This window comes from Cotesia typhae, unplaced genomic scaffold (genome assembly GCF_013202065.1).
Source record: "Cotesia typhae breed Kobodo isofemale line unplaced genomic scaffold, CoteBio_Ctyphae contig_11, whole genome shotgun sequence".
NCBI classification, from domain to species: domain Eukaryota; kingdom Metazoa; phylum Arthropoda; class Insecta; order Hymenoptera; family Braconidae; genus Cotesia; species Cotesia typhae.
This window is the reverse complement of record NW_027423711.1, coordinates 2,440,850-2,466,506: the sequence shown is the minus strand read 5'-3', so window position 1 is coordinate 2,466,506 and position 25,657 is coordinate 2,440,850. Positions and strand designations below refer to the sequence as shown.

General features: G+C 29.0%; 2 protein-coding genes across 19 annotated transcripts in view; one reads left to right on the top strand and one right to left on the bottom strand.

Moving 5' to 3' along the window:
* The first annotated feature begins 6,995 nt into the window (after positions 1–6,995).
* LOC141527543 (uncharacterized) lies at positions 6,996–23,276 on the top strand. 6 transcript variants are annotated; one of them, XM_074243094.1, is made up of 11 exons: positions 6,996–7,092; positions 8,660–8,776; positions 9,205–9,385; positions 10,776–11,106; positions 11,170–11,473; positions 12,144–12,410; positions 12,775–14,672; positions 14,784–15,989; positions 19,227–20,195; positions 20,951–21,415; positions 23,139–23,276. In XM_074243094.1, exons 2-8 carry the CDS (start codon positions 8,684–8,686, stop codon positions 14,938–14,940), a joined length of 3,231 nt encoding a protein of 1,076 aa, XP_074099195.1. In that variant the 5' UTR covers positions 6,996–7,092; positions 8,660–8,683; the 3' UTR covers positions 14,941–15,989; positions 19,227–20,195; positions 20,951–21,415; positions 23,139–23,276. The 6 variants fall into 6 exon arrangements, with proteins under 6 accessions (XP_074099195.1, XP_074099187.1, XP_074099213.1 ...); XM_074243086.1 differs by lacking the exons at positions 6,996–7,092; positions 19,227–20,195; positions 20,951–21,415; positions 23,139–23,276 and adding an exon at positions 7,252–7,405 and having other exon boundaries at positions 14,784–18,889; XM_074243112.1 differs by lacking the exons at positions 6,996–7,092; positions 19,227–20,195; positions 20,951–21,415; positions 23,139–23,276 and adding an exon at positions 7,252–7,405 and having other exon boundaries at positions 14,765–14,926.
* LOC141527644 (uncharacterized) overlaps positions 22,438–25,657 on the bottom strand; it is a 23,459-nt gene continuing 20,239 nt past the window's right edge. For 10 of the 13 annotated variants that reach the window (XM_074243217.1, XM_074243240.1, XM_074243247.1 and 7 more), the window contains exons 7-9: positions 24,880–24,966; positions 23,863–23,997; positions 22,438–23,475 (exon numbers count right to left, since the gene is read on the bottom strand). In XM_074243217.1, coding sequence (XP_074099318.1) covers positions 23,197–23,475; positions 23,863–23,997; positions 24,880–24,966 — 501 coding nt within the window. In that variant the 3' untranslated portion in view covers positions 22,438–23,196. The remainder of the gene's footprint in view (positions 23,476–23,862; positions 23,998–24,879; positions 24,967–25,657) is intronic. The other 3 variants (XM_074243296.1, XM_074243306.1, XM_074243315.1) reach the window with 3 other exon arrangements.

Below are 25,657 nucleotides of genomic sequence, written 5' to 3'. Positions count from 1 at the left end.
GCGTGCGAGAGTGCCGTGTGCGGAGTTACCACCAAGGGTGCTCGCGCGTCGTTTAGTCGGAGGAAAGTGCTGATGCCCAAGTGCCTGATGATGAGTCTCTGGTCCTCGTAAAAATGTAAATAGAGTGGTTTTGTGAGGGGAGTGGGGCCTGGGGCTTATATACTCTCTTTTTTTAAAATTCACCGATAACATTGTATCATTATCATCATCACTATCATTATTATTGTTCATCATTGTTGATTATAACATTAATAGTAGCTAATTTAGTTACTAACGATACCAGCGTAATTTTTTATTCAAATGGTATAATTATTTATAAATAAACGGCATTGATTGTCGTTGATAATACTCAAATTTATTTGTAACAACTGAAGCTAATTGAAGATCAGACTCGCCTGCCTAGTTACAGACTAAAGCAATTTGATTCTCATTCCTCAAGCCGATGAGGAGCATAAAATTACTATTATCATTGCTACTATTGGATCAAATCTCATTTTGATTGAAGAGAAATTTTAAAAAAAGACACACTGAGTCTGGGACAACTATTAGGGCGAGCCGTGTGTCGTTTGTCGATGCACACATTACATGGAAGGCATGGAATAGTCGATCGATTTAAAGTGCACCAGGAAGGGAGAATTAACGAGGGTAAGTTTCATCTCTATTCACCAATTTTTTTTTTTGTCTATTTATTTTTATTTTATTTTATTTTATCATTTATTCATTTATTTAAAATTTTTTTTTAGTTTTATTTATCCGGTCGAGAAGTGCGTTGATTAATACCAAGTACTTTGTATGAAGGATTGTTTCTTGGATTTGGATTGTCAAGAAGTCCTTCTGTACTTATTCGTACAAGGACTCTCAAAGGAGTATGTATGCTTGGGATGAGTAGAATGAGCAGGCGCGAATGCTGACCAAGGTATCACAAAAGATATGTTTCCTCGCGTGTGAACCTTTTGATGTCACGCTTACACGGTACGGGGTGTATTTTAAGTCTGGTATGGCTGGCGCGAGAAGTTGATACTGTTCCATTCTTCCAGAAGGCATCTGTTATCCTTGATTATTAACGAGCTATGGTAAAACTCCCTAGGGTTTTTTTTTTGTTCATTTTATTCTCGTCTGAGTCGGTATTAAACTATCTGGTTTTTTGTTTGCTTTGATTTATTCTATTTATAGAGGCGATTCGTAATAACACCTTCACGCCGGATTCAGTTATAATTTTAGCGATCGAATACACTACAATACTCCAGTTGGATATGGAGATGTAGTTGTCGACGTCGACGTGGTTGACTGACCTCATTTACACTTCGGTCAGGTCATGACGATCGACGTCACGAGCCAGGATTCAGGTCGACTGGAGGCTATTTCCTATATATGCCTCGGACGTTCCGTTTCTGTACCTCTTCTTCTTGAATAAATTCATTGATTTTTGTTTTATTTATTCTCTACTCTTCACTCTTCTCGCACTTTTACTTTTTTTAATAATGTTATTTATAATTTTTAAAATTTAACTCGAGATATTTCAAGGATAATTAATGCTATTACAATCTCGAAAGATCACTTTGATTATAATATACCTACCACACTTGATATGCATTTATTTATAAATAAGTTATGAATTTTAATGACATCATTTTAATTTAATATCATCCTATTTAATGACTTTTTATTATTTATTATTTCATTAGCGGGTTGGATTAAATTTATTGATTGTAAATTATCGTGAAATTGTTCTTATATTAGTTTAATAATTTTCATTAATTTTTTAAAAACTTATATTCATTAATTTCAAATCAATTTTTCTTTTTTTTTATAAAATAATTTAGTGTGAAGATATTTTGTTTGTTGAATTTTAAAAAATATTTATCATTAAATTTTATGTAAACATTTTTCTAGAATATTAAAAAATTATTAATTATATAATTTTGCATAAAAATATTTTTTGATAAATTAAAAAAAAATATAAAATTTTTATCAAAAAAATTTATAACGATCATTAAAAAATAATTAATGATATTAATTTATAAATATTTATTATTAAATTTTATGTAAAAAATTTTTCTATAAAATTAAAAAATTACTAATTACAGTTTTGCATAAAAATATTTTTTTGATAAATTAAAAAAAAAATTATAAAATTTTTATCAAAAAAATTTATAACGATTATTAAAAAAAAATTAATGTCATTAATTTAAAAAAATTAATTAGTATGAATAATGAAAAAATCTTAGTTTAAATTATCCGAGAATCTTGATTTCTTTTTTATGCCATACCTCGAAAATAAAAGTAAATGAATGGATTAAAAAAGAATTGTTTTGTCGAATAACAGGTAACAATTTAAATATGGTCTACTATTTGTCCAATTGTTTCGAACAAAGCTATTGACTTTAAATTTAAACTCCATTGTCCAATTGAATTTCTTTGCTATATTCATGCAAAACTATTTGGAACTAACAGGCACAATAAAAAAGATATTCATGGTTCCAAAAGGCTCATCAACATCCGAAATAACTTTTCAATAGAATTAAAAAGATAAATCTTTAAAGCTAACATCAGAAATCTAAATAACGTTTTAATTTATAGTAAATTTTTTTCTCAGTATTGATCCCCAGATTTTATCAATAGATTAAAGTTCTCGGACAAGGGAAATAAAATTTTCTGGCCAACAACACGGTAAACAGAAAATGCATTAGATCGTGAGATTTATAAAGTCCACTATTTTTTATTACTTTTCGAAGTAAAGTTTATATAATTTAAAACTCTGCTTGGAATAGAAAGGACGATTATTGACGTTGAGTTGTTCCGTACCTGTAACAAAGTGCTCCGCGACCTTTCGGTAACTTTTTATTGCTTTTGTATGACCTTTCTTGTAAATTCTCTTAAAAGTTTGATAATCAAAATATCCAAGAAAAGATAAATCTCAAGGTCTTTTATTCTCAAGTTCTGTTCAGTCAGGTCCTGCAAATTTTCAATGCAAATATTATCTGTAAACTCAACCAGGACAATTCAAATTGTCAGGCTTGGATGTAGATGTATTTTTTTCCTATTTCCGATCACAAACGAGGTCAATAGATTTTTTTTATCTACTCTGTCTGTAGTATACAATCGATCTCCATATGTCGATAACATTGACAATATCACTCAAGAATCAATATCGGTAATTTCAAAATCAGACATAATAATTATACTATATAAATTACTATGTAAATAATTTTTATAAAAAATATTTCTTCCCAAGTAAATTTACTTTTTATATTTAATTTGCGTACTGATGAAAAATTTTTTCGTCACCAATTTTTATTGTTACAAATTTTGAGATGACATTAAAGTGATCACTTGATTATTTTTTTAATTTGTTTTTTCAAATAAATTTATTCTGAAAAATTTTTTTTTTTAAAATTGCATTTTTGATTTATTAAAATTTTTACACTTTAATTCTCACAGTAAAAAATTTTGCGTCATTGTGTTAAAAAATTTTTGTGTTAAACACAATAAATGTTAAATTTACACAAAAAAGTGTTAAATATTTAACACAAAAATTTTTAACACTAAATTTTTTGACGCGAAATTTTTTACTGTGCTTTTTTCTTATTTTTTTGCCATAATTTATTTTTTCTAAAATTTTTTTAATTTATCAAATATCTGCTAAATTAATTTTTATAATTTTGGGTCATAATTTACAAAATTTATTTGTGTTAATAATGTAATTATTGTTTAAAAAAATAATAATTAAATGTTAAATTTATTCAAAGTTTTTACTTCATAATTTATTAAATTAAATTAAAATATTGTGATAATTAATTTTTTAATTGAATAATAAAAAATCCTCCTATCAATTTCCATAAAAAGTTGAAACTTCGCGATTCATTGCTTTACTTAATAATAAATTAATTACTTGAGATTTAATTAATGATTAAACTTGCCCTTATTTCCTCTTTTTTTATTAAAACTCTGACTATCTTCGGGGATCAGTAATCAAGAGTTTTCACGTTACTCTGAGCATTTATTTTATTTTTATTTCTTCATTCTTTTATTTTCATTTCTTCCTCGATTTTTCCCTATCATTATTATTATAGCTTCCTATTCAATTAAACCATTTCATATTTTTTTTTTTTTATTTTCAGACGTGAAAATAAATTCTCTTGGTTTTCATATTCCCAGAGTTAACTGCATAACCGAGCTTTTATATCACGACACGATACTCTGAGCAATGAAAATAATATATATATATATATATATATATATATATATATATATATATATATATATATATATATATATATATATATATATATATAAGCTTCAGAGGCCATATAATAAAATATTCAAAAAATGAGATGAAATAATAGCAGCCGTGCGTCTTAATTTCTGTTAAACATTTCCGTTCAGGTTGATCAAATATTTTTCGTTCTTACCATAATATCTACGTAAATATATACTTGTCTCTATTAATAGAAAATACAAGTTCGACTGTTTAGTGTACAAGAAATTTAAAACGAAGGTGGTGCAAGTTTGAGTAGTCAGCCATCAGTAAACGTATTGCGAGCTTTACTTATACTTCAACATAAAAACTCGAAAGATAAACGCGAGAAAATGAAAATACCTTGGTACTTGATTGTTGAAGCTTTTTATTATCTAATACTCAAGTCGTTATTCTTCCCTTTGTTTGGTTGTAATTGTTTCGAGTTTTATCTTACTGACTCAAGTGTTATGTTGGGCTTTTCAATGCTCGTCTGCAAGAATATTTTGAGTAACAAAGCAGATTATTTTATTTCTTCTTAAAACAATAGTGTCTCAAGTTTCAGTGTTATTTTTAATAAGAGCTTGCGAGGATGCTATTAATTAAAACTAACGGGTCAGGATTACTTTTTTAGTGAGAAAAGTTCATGTTCTTAGTGCTCTATTCTCGTGTTTTTAATAGTCGTCTACTGGAAGGTATTGCAGGTGATATTTTACCGTAAAGATTGTTTCGAGCTGGGAATCCCAGAAAACGCGCTTTAAATTTTCTTCATGTTTTACTCTGGAAAATATAGTTTTACTTTAAGCTAAGGTGAATTTTATGATGCTTCGTACGTGACATCTGACGGTTCTTTAAATTGAATTTAACACTGAGAGGAAATATTGCGAAAAATCGGGTGTAAAGTACTTTTAATAATTCTCATGGGCACTCTTTTATTGAAAATATTTTTAAAATTTTAATATATTTACAATATTACAGAAATAATTAAATTATATACTGTAAAGATATTAAAATTAATTTAGTGGATATTTAATAAGTTTAATAATTTTTCTAATAAATAAATTGCTGCATAAAAAATTGATATTTAGAAATTTTAGAAAATTAAAAATAAAATTTTTTTCAAATAATTTTTCGGAAGAAATTTTTTTGTTAAATAAAATTAAAAAATGGTCAAGCGACAGCTAACTTTAATATCATTATAAAGAAAAAAAAATTATTCAAAGTTTTCCAAAAATTATTTTTAAATTGAAATTTATAAAGTGAAGAAATGTAAAATTTTCATCATTTTTTTCTGACATTTAATTATTATTTTTTTAAACAATAATTACATTTTTGACACAAATCAATTTTGTAAATTATGATTAAAAGTTATAAAAATTAATTTAGCAGATATTTGATAAATTAAAAAAATTTTATAAAAAATAAATTATGGCAAAAAAAAAAAAAGAAAAAAGAATTGAAGTGTAGAAATTTTAACAAATCAAAAATGTAATTTTTTAAAAATAATTTTTTAGAATAAATTTATTTGAAAAAAGAAATTAAAAAAATAATCAAGTGCTCACTTTAATGCCATCCCAAAATTTATAAAAATACAATTTTTAAAACGTCAAAATTTCTTAAAAAAAGTTAGTTATATTCTGTTTTGTTTAAGCTCCGGTTTATTATGGATGGGCTTTTACAAAATTTCTTTAAATTATAACAATCGTAGAAAAAATGTCTGGCTCTGATAACCGCAGGATCTGACGTGTAGTTGACTGGAAACTCGTTCGGAATTGAGGATGTTGATGACTCAGTTAGGTAGGTCGGCTGGTAGGTCTGATGAAGGGAGGTTCAGCTCTTCCTCGGAGATATCTGACTCGATCTCTGGTCTGGACTGGGTTAATATGCTCGTTCAATAATTTCCTAGGAATCGAATCTCACATTGTAATTGATTTGCATGAATTATCTTGAAGAGTAGAGATAAGAATCGAGTGGACTGTATGATATGGAAAGAAGTAAGTTAGCAGTTCTCGAGGTTCCTCTGGTTGTAAGGCAGAGGAACTCAAAAGGCCAGGTGGTGTTTAGGTGGACTTTCCAGAGGCGGTTCAGTCAGAGCGAGGGCTGCTGAACGAAAACCTTCCAGATAACTCGTGCATAGATGATTGAATACATTGTTCCGTAAGCGGTTCAGGACGTTCGAGAGCCGGAACGATAAACTTACAGATAAACAATGATTTTGAAAGAGATAGCGTGCATTTCAGAATAATGAATAAATGAATTGAGTGCGTACCTTTTAGTATTTTTATGCAATAAAAATACTATACCAAATTACGTTTAGTGAAACTGCTCCTTGATGAAAGATTGATGAGAGCCGGATGATATTTCTGGAAGCTGGTGGGCTCGTTGGCTGCTAGTCGGGTTGTATGGATGGACAATTGTATCTCTTTTGGTCAGCTTGCAGATCGAGAATGTTATTGGCACGTTTGAACTTACACAAAACGACTTGACGATTTGAACGATAAAGGAAACTGGTGTGTGAACCTTTTATTGATTGATTAAGAGTTGCTATGGTTGACTTTCGGATTGCGAGCTTGGTGGGAATTGACGTAGCTGTCGCTAGGAAAGATCCTTTCGGACTGATGCTTTTGGACGTATATTGTGTACACAAGAGTACAGAGACTCTTTTCATTTTATTATTGGTGGGATAGTTCCGAGAAATATTATTAAGAAAAGTACGTTGACAAAAATATTACATATATAAAAAAAAGGGAAAGTCGCAACGGAAAATATTCGAATGTGAACCAGATGAGCGTTCGGGTTACGAAGAGAACAAGAGGTTGCATTTATACGACCTCAACGGCCAGAGAGTCATAAAAGTAGGTACTTGAGTCTAGCGACCCGTATGCAGGCATCCAAAACTCATAGGAGAAAATAAAGATGTTTTTAACTTTACATTTATTTTGAAGGCAAAAGAATATTTTAGAAAATATTCAATTTGAGTAAATTGATTAAAAAATTATAACTTATGAATTTAGCTGATAATTAAACATATTCTTTAGCGGACCATAAGTTTAAAACAAACAGCAGATTGTTTTTATAGAAATAAGTAGTTGAAGTAAATAGTGTTTTTACTGATGAGTAATTAGTGTAAAATGACCTTCTGATGTAATGACACTCCAAGTGCTAATGGTGATGCTTTTAAAACTCTCTTGTAATTATCAAGAGTCTAGTCTAGTATCGATTGTCATTCAAGTAGCTTAAAATTATTTTCAAACGTCTGGTTTTGATTTCTTCTTTCATTTCTTATTAATTCAGTTTGCTTTTTTTTTTTTTTAACTAGTAGACAGTTTAAAAGTTTATAGTTTTATTTTTTGGTAGTATTATTTTAGTTTAGTCAAAAATATTTAAAATGAATAATCATCAAACTGTAATTAAATGTTGTTCATAGAATAAATTAATTGCAAAAAATGAAGACTATTTACATTTACATTTGTTCTGTCAAGTAGAATTAATAATCAAAGTTTATAAAATGTTTAACCTTGTTGAAACAAATATAAAACACGATAAAAAATTGAGGAAAAAGTTAAAAAATTTTAATTAAAAGTTCTTCTAAAAAACGACGAAATAATTGATTAAATATTTACTTTTAATTGGAATTTAACCTACGTATTATTTAATTTTTTAGGTTAAGTTATTCTGGGAGGTAATTCCTAAAATTCCGCATGAATTGTTGAAGCTATTGCGTAATAATAGAAAAATTCTTCAGAAGATTAATTTCGCGACAATAATGGGATAAAAATGAAAATAAAATTAATAAAAAAATAATTATTATTAAATAAAAATAATAGCTTGCATGAAGTTTATAAAATATGAGGTTAAATAAAATAATGCTGAAGTTTTTATTAAAATTTTAAAAATTTTAATAACAAACCAATTACAATAAAAAAAATGCCTCTAAAAATTTACACTTGTAATTTTTATTAATTTTTACATGTAAAATTTGTTAATTTAATTTTTTTTATAATAATTGCATGATTATAAAATTTTAAAATAATTTTTAATGTCTGCCAACTTCAGTGGCATGAAAATTAACTTAGCAGATAGTTGATAATTTTAAGAATTTTTGTAACAAATAAATTATGACAAAAAAATTGAAATTTTTAAAAACTACAAATGCAATTTTTTAAAAATAATTTTTTTAAAGAAATTTATTTGTTAAAAAAAAATTAAAAAATTGTCAAGTGACAGGTAACTTTAATGAGATTAAAAAAATACTTCTAAAAATTTTCACTTACAATTTTTATTAATTTTCACATGTAGAATTTATTAATTAAATTTTTTTTTAATAATTACATTATTATAAAATTTAAAAATAATTTTTAATGTCTGTCAACTTTACTGTCATGAAATAAAATGATTGACGGAGTTATTTTATTTTTATAGGTTAATAAAAGTGAGAAGTTGAGAATGGCGTCAAGATTGCCGTCAAGCAGTCACCAGAGGAAGCTGGGACCGGCGCCGATTGCATCCTTCGAGGATTTGTCCGACGAAGTGGAAAATGTGAGTTAATGCTACAAAAAATCACACAAAAATGTTCGAGAATCTCCACCGGCAATCACTTCTGGTACTCGTCTTCTAAAAATTCTTCTAAAATGATGATGTAGATGCAATCGGACAGATAGAAAATAATAAATATATAAAAAAACAAACAAAAAAATTAAAAAAAAACGTATATTATAACACACAAAAGTCTGAGAGACAAGTATATCACACATATAATACTAAAAATCTATTTCGTCAGGCACCGTTTCGATAATCATCAATTGTCCAAGGATTTGAGTCAAAAGTTTTATAAAAATCAATAAATTGCTATAAAAAATCGGATAGTTAATCTGTAAAGGGAAAAATTAAAAGTTAAAAGGGAGTTTGTGCCTGGGAATTTGTATCCAATGTGCAATTGAGGAATGACACTTTAAATTGTAATGCAGGGAGAAACTACAACAGCGAGAATGCCGGGGATTGTTGAGGTGACGACCCCCATAACACCTGGTAGCTCACTCAAGACTCCCAGCACACCCAGGATCGACATCAGTAGGGCCAGCAGTTCATCCCATCATGAGGACAGTAACAACTCCAGAGAATCTTCTCCCGAGAGAGAATTACTGGCAGGTCAGTTTCTACAAACTCCTCACTGCTTACAATTACTAAGAAAACTTTTTAATTATTGGGTGTACTGGGACAAGCAACGGCAATTACGGTTACTTAAGCTCCGAATTAAATAACTTTTGACTTTAAAGTTCACGGCTCGGAGTTAATGCCAAAAGAATTTCAAGTGGAAATTGACGCTTCGTGATCTAGAGTAAAATATATACGTATTTTTTGATCAATTACGCAGGAGTTTTAAAATAAATTATTTTTTTTTTGTTTTATTTTTAAGTTCTTTTACTATGCAAATCACTGAATCGATTTAGGGTTTTAATATTTTACAAAATTTTTATTTAAGTCTTATGTTAATATTAATGTGAATTCTTTAGCTGTTAACAAATAGAATTTTATAGTTTTGTTACTTTAACTTTTTTTTTAGTTTAATCATTTATTTATAAAACCCCTTAAAAAATATATCAAAAAATCGAATTTTATTTCATGTTTTTAAAATATAATATTTAATATTTAAAATATAATACTGTCAAGAAGAGAAAAATCAAAGGATTAAATATTTTTATTATCGGAGTATTTTATATATTCGAGAACGTTGGAGCCCTAATTATTTGTAGCAAAATCTTTAAACGCAATTTTAAATAACTTAATTAATTTCAAGCGTAATTTCCTCAATTACGCTGCAGTGAAAAAAATATTAAATTAAATTAAATAATCAATCCTAAATTAATTAAATATTAAATTAAATCAAGAAAAAAATTCTTGAATTAAGTAAAATTTACTTAAATATAAAAAAACTTTCTTAGTCTAAAAATTTTTCGACTAATAAAAAAAATGAAGTTTTTCAAAATTATTTACTTGATTCAAATCAATTTTTTTTTATGAGCTGCTCGTGCTGTAACTCTAAAAGTTAATAATTGATTTAGCTAAAATTTTTTATGCTTTTCTCAATATCATTATCAAAAGAATGTATGTCGAACAAAATAATACAAAATTTGAATTTTTTTTATGAGCTTACTTATTTTTTAAATTTACACGTTTTATCATTTTAAAAGCTTATCCTTTCCGTGCATATGTTAGAAATATAAAGCTTTTTTTTTGTATCACATCAATAAAAAAAGATTGAGGTGTAACACTTTTAGAGCTTGCGCCAAATTAGTCCGAAAAAAATTTCACTGAGTCGCAATTTTGTAAAAAAAAAAAATTATTTTTCAACTCTTCAAAGTTCAAATAAAATAATGTAAAAATTTCAGAATTATATGGTTATTATTTTATTATTTACAAAGTCGCTTATAAAAATAATTCATTTTTAGCTGTCTGAAGGGATTTTTTACTTGAATTTTAAATTAATGAATTTATGTTAATAATGTTAAATAAAAGTATTAAAAATTTTTCTGTTTAGGTGCAGAACCACCAGCTGGAACAACTTTATCATTAGGTTACAAAGAGGATGCCCAGGATTTGCGATCATCAACCGAAGAGCTGGACTTGCAGGATCCAGTTCACGTCCAAGATCTGAAAAGAGACTCAAAGCGAGCGCGAAGGAAAAAAGAGGACGGCACTCAATCAGAATGTGGGATGAGTCTGAAACAGGAGCGCGAACGTAAAGATAGTAATTGTTCAGAGATTATTTTACTTAATATAAGTGGTAGAACATCACGGTTGTCTTCCGTTGGGAGTCAAGGCTCCGGAGTATCCGGGAGACTCTCAGTTGTCTCTGCTACCTCTTCCAGGTAATTAAAAATTATTTCTGTACATTATAAATTGTAAACAACGAATGACAATGTTACAATTAGATCACCAAGTCCCCACAAGTGTCTCCTGGAGACCTCGTTCTGCGGCAGCAAGCCCACTTTAGCAGAAACATCGATTGAAACTTCAAAACCGGAGACAGAAGACTTGGAGAAAATGTTGCTTAAGCGCGAGGCTGACACAACAAAAGCCCTTATTCCGGAGAGCATAAAGATGCCAATGGTGGGTGGGAATCTGAAGCCTGATCCCCTGGATAAGCCTCGGAGACGTGGGTATGAAGAAAGGAAAGAAATATTTAAACGCGAAGTTGAGATCACGAAGCGAGTCTTGGAAAAGGTCAACATCGAGGTATTTATTGTATTTTCGTTTTATTATCAAAGTTATTTTTATTATTTAGCATTTAAATTAAAAAGATAATTGCGTTGTCAAAAATAAAAAAAAAAAAAAAAAAAAAAAAGAGTAATAAACGAAGATTCATAAATTTGAATATTAATCAACGAATGTTCACTTCATGTATCATCCATGTAGTCTTCACTTAAATTGTCTAGTTAATTACCTACTGCCTTGATCAATAAAGTAGATCACATATGAGTCTTTTTAATTATATTTGTAGATGTGATGAGGGAGTATTCGTCTATCTTCGTTAAAATTTGAGGTTTGTAGAATTAACAGCAACAGAAAATGAAACAAAAAACATTATGTTGAAACAATTACCTGCGTTTGTTTGTACATTTTTTATTTGCAATCGTTGTTTGCTGTTTTATTTTATTTATTCCTAGTTTTTCCCCATTTCTCAGCACGTTATTATTTTTATTATTTTTTTTTGTACTGGTTATAACTGCGCAAATGATTCTGAAAAGTTCAATTATTGTCCTGTTGGTTCCACGTCATTCGTTTGTTTGGTTGAAAAAAAGATTAAATAAACAGATGAATAAACAAACATAAATAGAATTAAAAAAAAATACCATAAAGTAGGATAAAAGGAAAGATTTAATTTAAAAAGTTTTTGTTTTTATAGGTTCCAATTATCAGAAAACCGCCGAAAGTTGAAGAGCGAGATATCAAAGCTAATGCGGAGGTACAAAAACCCGTCACGTTGGATTTTAATGATAAACGAAAAAAAGCTCAAAATTTTAAGGATGTTGTGCAGACGACACCGAGTATCGGAAGTCTCAGTGGAAGCCCAAAATTACCGCGGCATCAAAAAGTTAGGGAACTTGCGGGCTCAAGAACTCCTAGTCCTTCTTCGGTCTCTAGGAAAAGTAGTTTTGCGTCTTTATTCAAAGTAAGTTTTTGTTTGCGGGTTCTTTCATTATTTATGTTAGTTTTTGTTTGGAACATTTATAAGGTACTCGTGAGTAAAATAGAGGCTGATTGCATATATATTCCTTTACAGTTCATGAAATTTTTAAATATATATGAAAACTTTTGAAGTTATTTTAAAAATTTTCTGAGTTTATCATATTAATAATAATAATTACATCAGTTGTTGAAAAATAAATCCAAAAATTGAAATAATTATTTTTGTTGAAAAACTTGTATTAAATTTTTACTTATTCTCTTTTTTAAAAAAATAATCTTTCAAATAGTAAATCAATTTTTACTAAACTTTTTTTCCCTAAAAATTCTATCTACTAAATTTGTTTTAGGCTCGAGTAGAAGTTACAGCACTGAGTCCAGAGTCTCCATCACCAACGCCCTGCACAAAATCCCGACGAAGTTTGACGTCAAAGATAAAAGACACGACAGAAAGTTTAAGAAGTAGATCAAAATCTCGTGAGCGGGGGTCAGTTGACAGAGGAAGTACGAAGAATAAAAACGTCTTCACATCGACGCTAAGTATCTTTAAAAAACGTGAGCGAAAAAAGAGCATCCAGTATTCTGGAGGTAGCACTCCAGACCACGAGCTGATGGGTCACCCGTCACTGGAGAGTATCGGGAACGTCGAGTTCAGATTCGATGGAGATCGGCCAAGTCGAAATGAAGACTCGATTTTCATAAGCCTGCATGCCGACTCGAGAAACTATGAAGAAGCTTTGCCGTCAGAGAGTGTGTCTATACCCATCGAGACACCGACTAAGCTTCTAGATGAATACGAAAACGAACCTAGAACCGGGAGTATCGTAACTGAAGCTTCGATCGAGTACCGGGGCTCCGGAACGCGGATAAGAACCGAGGCGATGATCGAGTCAACCGGTCAAGAACTCCAGAGCCCTTTGAGACCCAGCGCCTCCAAAGAATCTCAGTTGTCCAAGACCTCGTCAAAGGACTCGAGGATCAGTATCCAGACGGCGAAACACATCAAGGTGCCGTCGAGGCCCGGGTCTACGGATGTCACGAAAACTGAGTCGGTCAGTGTTTCTAGCAGAGATTCCGTCGAAAGTAAAACTATTGTAAAGCCCAAGAGAAAAAGCAAAGAGAGTACGCCGAGAGCCGAAAGTCAATCAAAACCTGAGGTGGAAAGTAAATCAAACACAAACAGTGGAAAAAGTCTATCGAGGACAGACAGTTTGCCGAGAAATCAAGAAAGTAAATTAAGAGTTTCAGATCTCGAGAATGAGAGTAATAAAAATAAAGTTAACGGAGGCGAGAGCTCTGATAAATCCTCACCGTCAACTCAAAGATTATCCGAAAGTCTAGCGGTTAAGTCTCAAGACGGATTGGTCAAGACGCCGAGTGTGGTTTCCGATTTAGATCACAACAGTTCCGAGTCCGAACGGGATTCTGAGATAGACTTTGTGAGGAACAAAGTTGTGAAAGTCGTCAGCGAGGAGTTGCCTGATGAAAGAAAGGGATTGTTCAATGAGGAAAGTTTCGAGGAGGATCTTCCTTACGTGCCAACGACACTGCCGATGGAGAAGAGCGTCGCGGTACCGATTCTCCCGGTGAAGCAGCGGCTCCAGGAAGTTAGGACGATCCCGATCGAGCGGCCGAGGTCCACGACGCCGATAAATCCGACTCTGCTCGACGAGTTCGTTATGCAGACCTCTCACGACGAGAAGCGCGCTGATAAAATGAAAATTTCGCTGCCTCGGGAGGACAGTTTCAAGCTGAAGAGTCCGAGGAAGCACTCGATCAACACATTCTCGGAGTTTGCTGAGCGAGTGGTGCCTGACGCTGTAAAAAGAACTGCCGGGAAGTCTCCGAGTCCGCCGCCTCCACTGCCTCCCAGGGCTCCTGCCCCTCGTCCAACGAACTGGGTGAATTTTGAAGAGATTCCCGAGCGTAGGAAAGCCCCCAAGAGAATTCAAACGATTCCGCGTCCTGAAGAGGATATCAAAGCCGGTTATAGCTACGTTCAGCCGGAAGAGTGTCGCTGCGAGTGTCACGAAGAATCAAGACGTGCTTCCCACAGAGAACCTGCTCCAGGTTCCAGCGCTGCTGCTGCTGCTGCTGCCTCTAGCAGCGTTACTACTTCTTCGTCGACATCAGCGGCGTCTGTCGCGCGAACTTCGTCGACCTGCAGCAGCAGCAATGGCGAGCGTGCTTGCAACGGCGACAATTGCACAGTGCCAACGAGCTCCGGAGACCGGACCAGCATCGTGAGGTAAATGGATAGTGGTACGATTTTATTGTAGATCTTAAGGGTGGGTTAGTTGGTCAGTAATGTGTTTGATTACCCTGGATAATTGGTAGAAGTCTTTTTCTCTACTTTCAGTGACAGCTCCTTGGATCTAAGTCCCGGGAGTGAGGACCCGGTTGCTACTCAAGCGCTCCTGGGGCCCATGAAACCTTTTGCGATGGACCTGGACCTCGGCTCGAATCGCTCGAGCATCATATCCCAGGAAGAGACTGATGATATTAATCTGCCGTAGATAAAAAGACTACCAAATTGAGCCGATAACACTCTGATAGAATATCCCGTGAAAAATTAACTGGGAAGAGAACAGACATATCGCAATAAACTTAAAGTGATACGTCTTTAAGATTGTGCTGTTAAACTGGCTTTTAAACATTGTTGTCAACTGTTTGTGCGTTTATTTTTTTATAATTTTTTACTTTTTAATTTCATATACACGGTGAAGTTTTAAAATTTATAGTATTTAATTAATTTTATGGACTTTATGGAATTTAAATTAACATACTTCAGTTGCTCAGTATTGTTTGAAAGTTAGTAAATTAGCTGTTTAGAGAGACACGAAGGATTTTCTGCTGCTGACACTAATCAGACTTTGTGACACGGTGGGTTTATTTGATCCAATTGAAAAAGATAGTTTGAAGCTGAATACGTAAAATTCAGCTTCATTTTTGAAAACCACGAATGAAGCTATGGAAGATTGAGCTATTTATTGGCTAAAGAAGAAAATATGTCACTTGGTGATTGTCAGTGGCCTAAATAAAAAGGGGTATTTTTGACAGGGGTTATTTTTTGCGGGGTATGTTTTTGAAAGGTTGTATTATCACACGAAAGTTATACTTGATGACAGGTTGTTCGTTGGGTTTGTCCCTTGATCATAAAATAACATATACATTTATTTAAGTGTTTTCTGGTTAAGTATATTACTCTAACCAAAACGTCGTTGAGAATTGATTCAATTAATATTGATTAATAACAGAAATTACGTACAAGATCTTAATAGTTAATATAAGTGCGATTTAGAAATAAAAGGAGATTATTTTTCAGCTACGAGCTATAATCTGCGAGAGTAATGAGTTTGATCTAGATTACTTGATTCATAATGTGGATTTTTATTTGAAACAGATGAAAAATTAAATAACATAAATGTTTGTTACAAGAGTTAATTTTTGGATGGCTTAAGTGGGTCACCGTCAGTGTGACGAGAATTATTTAACTCATGAACATGAAAGAGAAAGATGGATTAAAAAAAGTTGGACGTTTACCGGAAAATAAATGGCGAAATGGGTGAGTTAAGTTGTAATAATCAATACTTGATGCTTGAGTTATTATTATATTATTATTGTTGTAAGTTCCAAGAGAATGTTAAAAAAATTTTTTCGCAAGCAGGTTTGCTATAAACACCCACAACGTGGATTTAAATTTTAACTTCACGACTAAACGATCGATTGACCTTTTCTCTGTATCTCGAGATAAATTTCTTCATTTGAATTATTGAGAAAAAAATCTGATAGATTTCGTCTTTTAATAAGTCAACAAACTCAAAAATTGATCGGACAATTTTTAGATCTCGACTCTGGTAACTGATAATTTAAAAAAAAGAAATCGCAATTTTATGAAACGTAATTAACTATTGATAAACAATTATTGCGTACATTAAAATATACTTAAGAGAAAAATGTTTAATTGTAATTACGAGACCACTTGCTGTAATATAAGATAGTTAATTAACGCAACTCGCGTAAAGCCTTTAGAAAGTCCAACAGAATCCCTGAAAATAAAAAAAAAAAAAAAAAAAAGTAAATATTAAATCCATATTTCATGAAAATTTATTCGATAACTGATAACTGGTATAATCGACGCAATTGGAAAAGTTAATTATCCGATTGTGCGTCATTGAATGAAAAAAATTCTTTAAAAATAAAAAAGAAGAGTAATCAAATTAATAAACGGAGATTAAAATCAATTATCACGTGTTAAATATAGTTCAATTAATAATTGTATTTTAAGATAAAGATAATGAGAAATATAAAAAAAAAAAAAAGTTAATTAAAAAATCTAAAACCTCACTTTCTCTGCTCAACGAAAATTGTTTTATTTTTAAAATTCGGTTTTAATTGTTGAATGAAATATAACTATAGTCCTTCCACATTAGATGTATTTTATACACAAATACTGTGTTCAGATGAATGAATTTATTTATGTACAGCGCGATTGTCTCAAGTGTCAATTGATTAAGATCAAAGTGTAATTAATTGATTATTGATTATATTTCTTGTAATAATTGTAATATTGTAACTACTGTCACACGGTTTAGGATTGTATGTGCTTTATTCAGGCTCTCACGTGTCGGTTAATTTTGAGTGTTACACAGCGAGACTAAAATGAAAAAAACAGGAATAAAAATCATAAAAATTGAAATTTTTTTTTACTTTAAACAAAATGGATAGATAAATATTTTGTTTTATTTTGAGAAAAAATTTAACAATTATTTTTATTCTTCAGTGATCAATTTCTTGCTCCCTACCACATATAATGTATTCTACCAAAAAAATATGCAAATAATTGTATTACAGTATGTTAATATTTGTTTTTGATGATGGAAAAATTGTACTATTTATGTCAGTTTTAAAATTATAAAACAATTAGTTGTTTAATTTTTACAAATTGAAATTTTAATATGAAATTCAATGATCGATTTGTTAAAGCTTGCATAATTAATTCCCGTGAATCTAATTTTGTGCTGACTAGCAATTCATTTTATCATTATTTAATGACAGTTTGTCAAGATAGATTCTCAACATACAATACTAAATAAAAAAATATCAATAGACCTGTCGATAACATTCGTATGTCAACTGTAATGACAATGATAAAATTAAATTAAATCAAATCTAATAAATTGTGGTTTTTTTTTTTTTTTTTTTTTTTTTACCTCAATATAAAGTATTGCATTTTCCAACCAATATTAAACAAAAGTATGTTATGTACAAGCAATAACTTTTTATTGAATATCAGGTTGAAAGCTTTATTGAATTTAATATTACAATATTCGACGTTAACAATTTTATTGGCATTTCAGAAAATTTAAGTCAATTAAAATAACAAATTTAACTTGAATATAAATTAACTAAATAATTTTTTACCTTTTTTAATTTAATAAGCATGTTAAATTTTTACTGTAATAAAATTTACTTAAAAATAATAATTTTGATGAAACTGATGTAAAATGTTAATTGTATTAATTAAGTCATCAAAAAATAAATAAAGCCGTACTTGCACAATTAAAAAATATAAAACAATGCTCCGTTAAAGTGATAATCCTGTTGGACGTTCAAATTGTACCTGTCGTTCTTCAACGACCCGTTTACTTTGTTCACTCATTAACCAAGAGACAAAGTAAAACTCAACAAAAGATTTAAAATTCATGATAGTATAAAAATGTAAATCACCTCCTTGTCACTAATTAATCTTTCACTAGAATAAAGCAAAATAATCAATTTAAATCGGAGCGTTTTTAAACACTGGTTATTTTTATTGTCCAATCATTAAGACGAAAATTTAAAAAAATTATATAAAAAATGAATAAATAAATAAATAAATAAATATATATTATATATAATGAATAAATAAATTTATATCTTGTCTAAGATATAAATAATTTAAAAATAACAAAAAACATAAAGAATATAAATGTCTACTGGACCTGCGAATAAGCCCGTGGACTTTAAAATTACATAAAAAGAAATAAAAATTCTATAATTGTAATAATTATTATTATTGATCTTGGTCCTCGAACATTATTTTGTATAGAAAAATATCACTTATGAGGATACCTTGTATTACTATTATCAAAAGATATTGGAAATGCATCTTTGGCCTCACCCGGTCCTGTCCGAGTCTTCGTGACGTTTAAAAAGCGCCAGCCCGCAAACCGGAATAAAAAAATAAAAATATAATGAGCGAATAAATAAATAAAATAATTAAACAAATAAAATGGGTTTTTTAATCCGCGCAAATGAACACGAGACTGCCTCCTAGCAATACATATATGTATAAACATTTATGATTATTATTTTTAAAGACTTACGACTGTGAGAATTAAAGAATATTTAAATGTTTCTAATGTTATGTAAATAAGACTATCGAATCAACAAAAAAGAATTAATAAATAAAATATAAAAGTTTTCGTGATTGTATCACGATTCAATGAAAATATTAATAATTTATTTTTTTTTTTCATGTTTTTTAATTTTAATATTAATATTAGTATGTATTCTTCAATGTAAGTTGAGAAGTTGAGTTTCAAAAGGGTATCTTTTCATTTTTGATTAATCGAGAAAAAAAAACTGGTTATCTTCAATTATAAATATTTTTATTGAATTTTTTAAAATTCAATTTTTATTCCAAAATATTTATAATTTTTTAAATAATTAATATTAAAAAGTTAAAAGATACCTTTTTGAAAATCAGCTCCTCCGTTATTGTTTTTTTGTTAATTTTTTTTTTTTTTTTTTTTTATAGACACTATATCAGCAGTTCACAATAAAAAGACTAAGAGTATTGATCTAGGTGGGTTTCCACGTCGCCTTTTTCGAACTCAGACCTTTTGTTTCTGGGGGTGAGAGACGGCTGCTTTGTTTTTACTAATTTTACTGGATTTCTTTCCACTCCACTTGATATAAAATCATTATCGTCACGAACTAATAGTGCTGTTGTTGTTGTTGGTACTGTTGCTGCTGTATTGTCATTTAATGATTGCTAAAAATAATATTTATTATTATTATTATTATTATTATTATTTTATATAACAAAAATTACAACTTAGACGACTAAAGAAATAAATAAACCAATTTTTTATCTTCTTTATACTTTTGAAAGAAAAACGGCGAATTAGAGCAAAATGATCTGCTAAAAAAAATCTTGGAATTATTCCAAAAGTTGGTATACCAATTTCTGAATTCCATTTATTATTTTTATTTCCAACAACCGAGTTTAAGTTATAGATTATCGAAGCAGACAAACTGAAGTTACAAGAATATAACTAGGACAGACAGAATTTCTTCTGTATTACGTATGTTTATTCTCAAGTATATTGTTGTGTTAAACTTAAGTTATAATCATCTAATAACTACAATTAGATCCCACTTTTGAAATAGATCGTAATAGAAGGTAAATACAAAAAATTAGAACAAGCTTATTTTAAAAATAATAACACCGTAATCATGAGAGAAGAAAGGAGATTATTTTATAAGTATGTATGTACATAATTTTGTGTTAATTTTTTAAAATATACCAAAAAATTATCCTCAAAGAATTTTTTTATAGTTAAAAATACATGCACTGAAATTATAATCACAACAAAATACCTCTAATTACCTGCATACAGTTGATAAAAAATAAAAAGGCTAAGAGAGCTAGAGCACTCAAAGCAACTCCACTTCCACCTTTGCTACCTCCTCCATGATGCCTGAAATATAAATGAAAATTAAGGTAACCGACATCTAAAATTTTTTTTTTATTAAAAAAATTAAAAAAAAATCAATTTTAAAAATTATAAGTGGAATTTTTTGAAAATCTTATTATGAAACTCAACTTAGCCGACAGCGAAAAATTTTTATTTTTTTTTATTAATTGAATTAGTAATAAAAAAATATTTCTTAAAAATTACACATATAGTTTTTCAAATTTTTTTAAATTTAAAAGTAATAATTTTTTTAATAAAAAAAGCTTCTGAAAATTGTAAGCTTTCCGCTAATTTTATTTTCATAATATTATTTAGTTCTAATTTAATAATTAAAAAAAAAAATTAACAATGTCGACTGACTCTAATATTATAAAATGTAATATGAATTTACATGAAATATAAAAAAATATGGACAACAATAATGTAAATTAAGTTAGTCGACATCTAAAAATTTTTAGAATTTTTTTTTACTGAAAAAATGATTACAAAAAAATTAAAAAAAAAATTTCAAGTGAAAAAAACTTGAAAAACAATGCTTGAAATTTTTTAAAAATATTTTTTAATTCTAGTTTAATAATTAAAAGAAAATCAAAAAATTAAAAATTACAACTTTTTTTATTTTTATTACAAATTAATTATAAAAAAAAAAAAAAAAAAAAAAAAAAAAACATTTTTAAAATTTTTTCACTCGTAATTCTTTTAAATTTCTCGATGTGAAATTTTCTTCTTAAAATTTTTTCCATAATAATTAAGCTATTATAAAAATCCAAAAAATATACAGGTGTTTGTTAATTTCAATATCATACACCAACACTTAATAAACAATTTCAACTCATCATTATTAATAAACAAACTTACCCATGACTGTGACCATGACTATGATGCGGATGTTCCCATCCACTTTGCCATCGTTCAAGTGGAACGTAAGGACCCTTGAAGTGTCCCCCTGATCCTCCCCAATTAAACAGAGACTTTAAAGTCATTTTAACAGCAACTAAAATGTAATGACAATAACTCTTACGTAAAAAAAGTTTCACAATATTAACAACTTTTATTTTTTTTTTGACGTAGCGAAATGTTGCTGCCCTCAGGTTTGTTACAAGACTGCAGTTTCATCACTGGTGTAATTCGCTTCACCTAAGGTTACTTTGTTTAGAAGGAAGAAAGATAAATAATTTAACGGCTTATGAAGACTCAAAAACCCGTAAATTTTTCCAGATCCTTGCTCTGGAAAAACGTCCACTAGGTATGTCAGTAGATTTAGTTTAAATTTAAATTGTCATCAAGATTTTTAATCATTTCCGTTATCCTTTCGCGGTATTTAATTATTTTTATAGTCTGTTAATATCTTATTTTTTTATGTTTTTCATCAATTGCACTGTACTTTTTTAACTATTGACTTTTTTGAAGATATAAGCTCATTCCGATGTTACACTCATCAAGAGCTTTCATTTGAGTACCCACATGCATTTTTACATATTTTTCATATATACATATATATAATATATATAAATATATAAAAAATTGATGTGGGTACTTAAATGAAAGCTCTTGATGAGTGTAACATCGGAATTAACTTATATCTTTAAAAATGTCAATAATTCACAAAATACGAAGTCATTTCTTAATTATGTTAAATTGCACTGTATTTTCTTAAATATTAAAAATTTTAGAAATATAAGCTCATCTCGATGTTACACTCATCAGGAGCTTTCATTTGCGTACCCACATGCATTTTTGATATATTTTTTATATATTTATATATATAATATATATAAATATATAAAATATATGAAAAATTGATGTGGGTACTCAAATGAAAGCTCTTGATGAGTGTAACATCAGGATGAGCATATATTTTTAAAAATATCAGTAGTTCACAAAATACAAAGTCATTTCTTAATTATTTATCTAGAGATAGAGCATTTTTAAATACAGCCTAAATACTTATCATAATAAATTGATAATCGGTAAGAATGACATAAAGTGACACTAAATTTCACTAAAAAAAAGCCGATTTTATCGTATAAATACACTGACCACAAAATTTTGCTTATTTTCTTAATAATATAAATTATAAAAATTTTCTGTTAAATTATTTTGAAAAAATGTTTAACTATTATGATTATTAATCATCCTCTGTAATTATTTTAATAATTTATAAGTACAGAGGTTGGTTTCATTCTTTTGAAGATTACTGTAATTATAATCATACTTTTTTTTAAATATTTAATTAATTTTAAAGGTAAAATAAAATGAACATTAAATATGAAATATTGTTTTTTATTGATTTCAATCACACTACACGTACATACAACTTAATTATATTCTATAATCTAAAAAAAAAAAAAAAAACTAATTTAAATAATGTCTCGTATTGTGACAATGAAACAATAAAAACAAAATAAATATATACATTTTAACAATTTTGAGTAAACAAAGTTCGTCCTGAGATACTAACTTTTGTAAAAGAGAGGACTAATCCTCAATTAAAATTCCATTAATTAGTAATAAAACTAATTAATGACTCTGAATTTTAATCTAAGCCAATTATTTTCCTGTCCACTTCGAAGCCAGCTAATCTCAGCTAATCTTCCTCTCGCAAATAAATAAAAAAATTTATTCTCGGCAGACGTTAAATAATACCACGTGAATAAACTTGAATCATGCATACGACTATAAATATACTCTATTCTTTTGGAAAAAAATATATAGTGCACACAATAAAATCGATAAAATAAATATAAATAATAGTTAAGTAATAAATAAAAATTAGCTCGATTCGTCGAAGTTTAGTTAAACTCATTAAAAAAAATACATAAATTAAAGGTTTAGCTAAGCTTCGAAGTTTGCTCAGTCTACAAAAACAAATGATTGAGTAATAAATGGTAATTTTAGCGCAACGCGATAATTGTGATTATTGTTTTGTTTTAATAATTAATGAAATAAATTATTAAATTATTATCTAGTGCAATCGGCATTACGAGTATTATTGACCTAATATGATAATGATTGTGGAAGATTCATTCAGACGGCATTACAGTCCATGAAGAGTGTTCTGCAATCTTCTCCGGATCTCCCACGTCTGCCTGCTTCGAAGAGTGCCTCAAAACCGACACCACTTTGTCGTTGAAGAAGATAACTCGTGGCGTATGAACCAAGTTGACAGAAGATCATTGATGTTCCTTGGCTGTCAGCAACACACTCAGCACTCGCTTCACATAATGCACGCTCAGCACATCCTCTTTGTCCTTCCTCTTCCATTCTGCCGACATTGCTGAAGGATTTCATCGATCTCATGTAACCCTAAAAAATTTTAATCATTGTTTTATTTTACCAAAATAATTTTAATCATAATTTTGCAGAAAATTAAATAACTTGATTTTTTAAATTAAATTTAAAAATTTCTGAATGACTAAAATGCAAACCAATAAAAACTACACGGAAAGAACAAGATGATACTGGATATCATCCCAGATTATACTCAGTGATATCTGTGGTGAAAAAAAATTTCAGATAGTAGCTAGTATAATCCAGATTATACTGAGTGATATCTGGATTATACAGATATATGGATTACCCGGTATAGTCTGGGATGATATCCAGTGTCATCTTGTTCTTTCTGTGTAGTTTTCGACTGATATTAATTTTTTTATTAATCTTAATTTTAATAATGATAAAAATTTTTTTTACCTTCAACATTGTGATAGAAGCAACAGCAGCCTCAGACATACCATCACGTTTACCCAATGATCGTGCAGTCAATGAACGATGGGAGAATGATGTCTTTAATGCATCCAATAAGTTCATTACAATGTTTATAAACTGCTTAAAAAAATAAACAAACCCAAAGGTAAATGCATTAATACAAATAAACAGTTTTTTGTAAATAAAAATAAAATTATTGTCATTAAAAAAAAAAAAATTATTTCCTATTTCTTAATATAAGTGCATTTCACAAGTATTTTACATATATATATATATATATATATATATATATATATATATATATATATATATATATATATATATATATATATTTAATAACCTAATCTAATATAGTGTAATTCGGCGAAGATATAAAAGAAAGAAATATGTGATATGTCTACATCAGAAAAGTAGCCACGAAGAGAGTGAACAAATGTCCGGATGTCACGTGTTAAAAACCACTATTTATCTTGTCAGCTGTACCGTTACCAAGTATATATACCCACACCTGTACTTGATGATACAAGGTGCACTCTATTCCGCATCGTGTCAATGTGAAAGCAACCGACATTGCGATATATAATGCTGACGTTATCGCTAGGGAGTAAAATACAGTAGTTTATAGTTTTATAGCTGTTAGTTTTATTTTTTAAATTTACTAATTCATTCTTCCGTTCTGATGTAAATAACGCAATAGTAATTATTACAATTATTTTATAGTAAAAATTATTTACTTAGATTGATAAAAATTTTTTTTTACTTAATTTATAAAAACAAAAATGACTAATATTTTTTAAATGCATGATTTCTTAATTTAGTGGTTATGGAACCGAGGAACTAGTTTTGCGCATGCGCGGAACAAGTTGAGAATTTGTATTAAGACAAATTAGAATTTCTATTAAAAATCTGACGTTAATTGTTCAAGTATCTTGATTTTTCCGTGTAATAATAATTATTTAAGAAAATTGAACTTTGGATATCAGCATAATAGTTGATACCCACCTCAGTAGCTTGTTTTGCCATGGTAGCCACCTGATCAGGATGTCTTCCCTGTCCTAGAAACGCACCCAGCACCGCTGTCAATATGCCCTAGACAACCGACACCAGGGAATTTTTTTTCTAAGTGATTGTCAGATATTTATTTACAATAGAGAGACGCTTTTTCCACACAATTAACCTTTTTATTTTTAAACCTTTGTACTAACTATTTATTAATATTCATTGTACAAATGATTTAAGCTTAGATAAAAGTAGTAATTGTAATTGTAATTATGTTTACGTAAACTATAATTACGAAATAAATAATATAAATTTCTATGTAAGTTATCGGATTGTTTATATTCATAGAGCTTGAAAGAGAAAATAAATAATAGAAGAGCACATGTCCTGGACAGATTAATGGAAAGTTTTAACGAGCAAGCGTGACAGAAATTATTAAGATAATTTAAAAATAAAAATTAGAATTGAGAGAAAAAGTGTCTCGAGTGCACCCGAGTTTTTATGTGAAAGCTTTTCTGTCTTTCTACTTAACTATACTAGCTACACATTATTTATATTTACAAAACTAAAAAGCCTTCCAGAGAAGAAAATTATTCTAATGTACAGCAACTATAATTATCATAAAATAATAATTATAGTTATTAAATAACACTGAAATTAGAAGACATCTATCAATTTTTTGTTTTTCAACAATAAATTAAAAGTTGCCGCTAAATTCAGTCTCATATTTTTTAATAATGATAATATTAGGACAGATGCTTTCACGAAGAACAAGTGAATA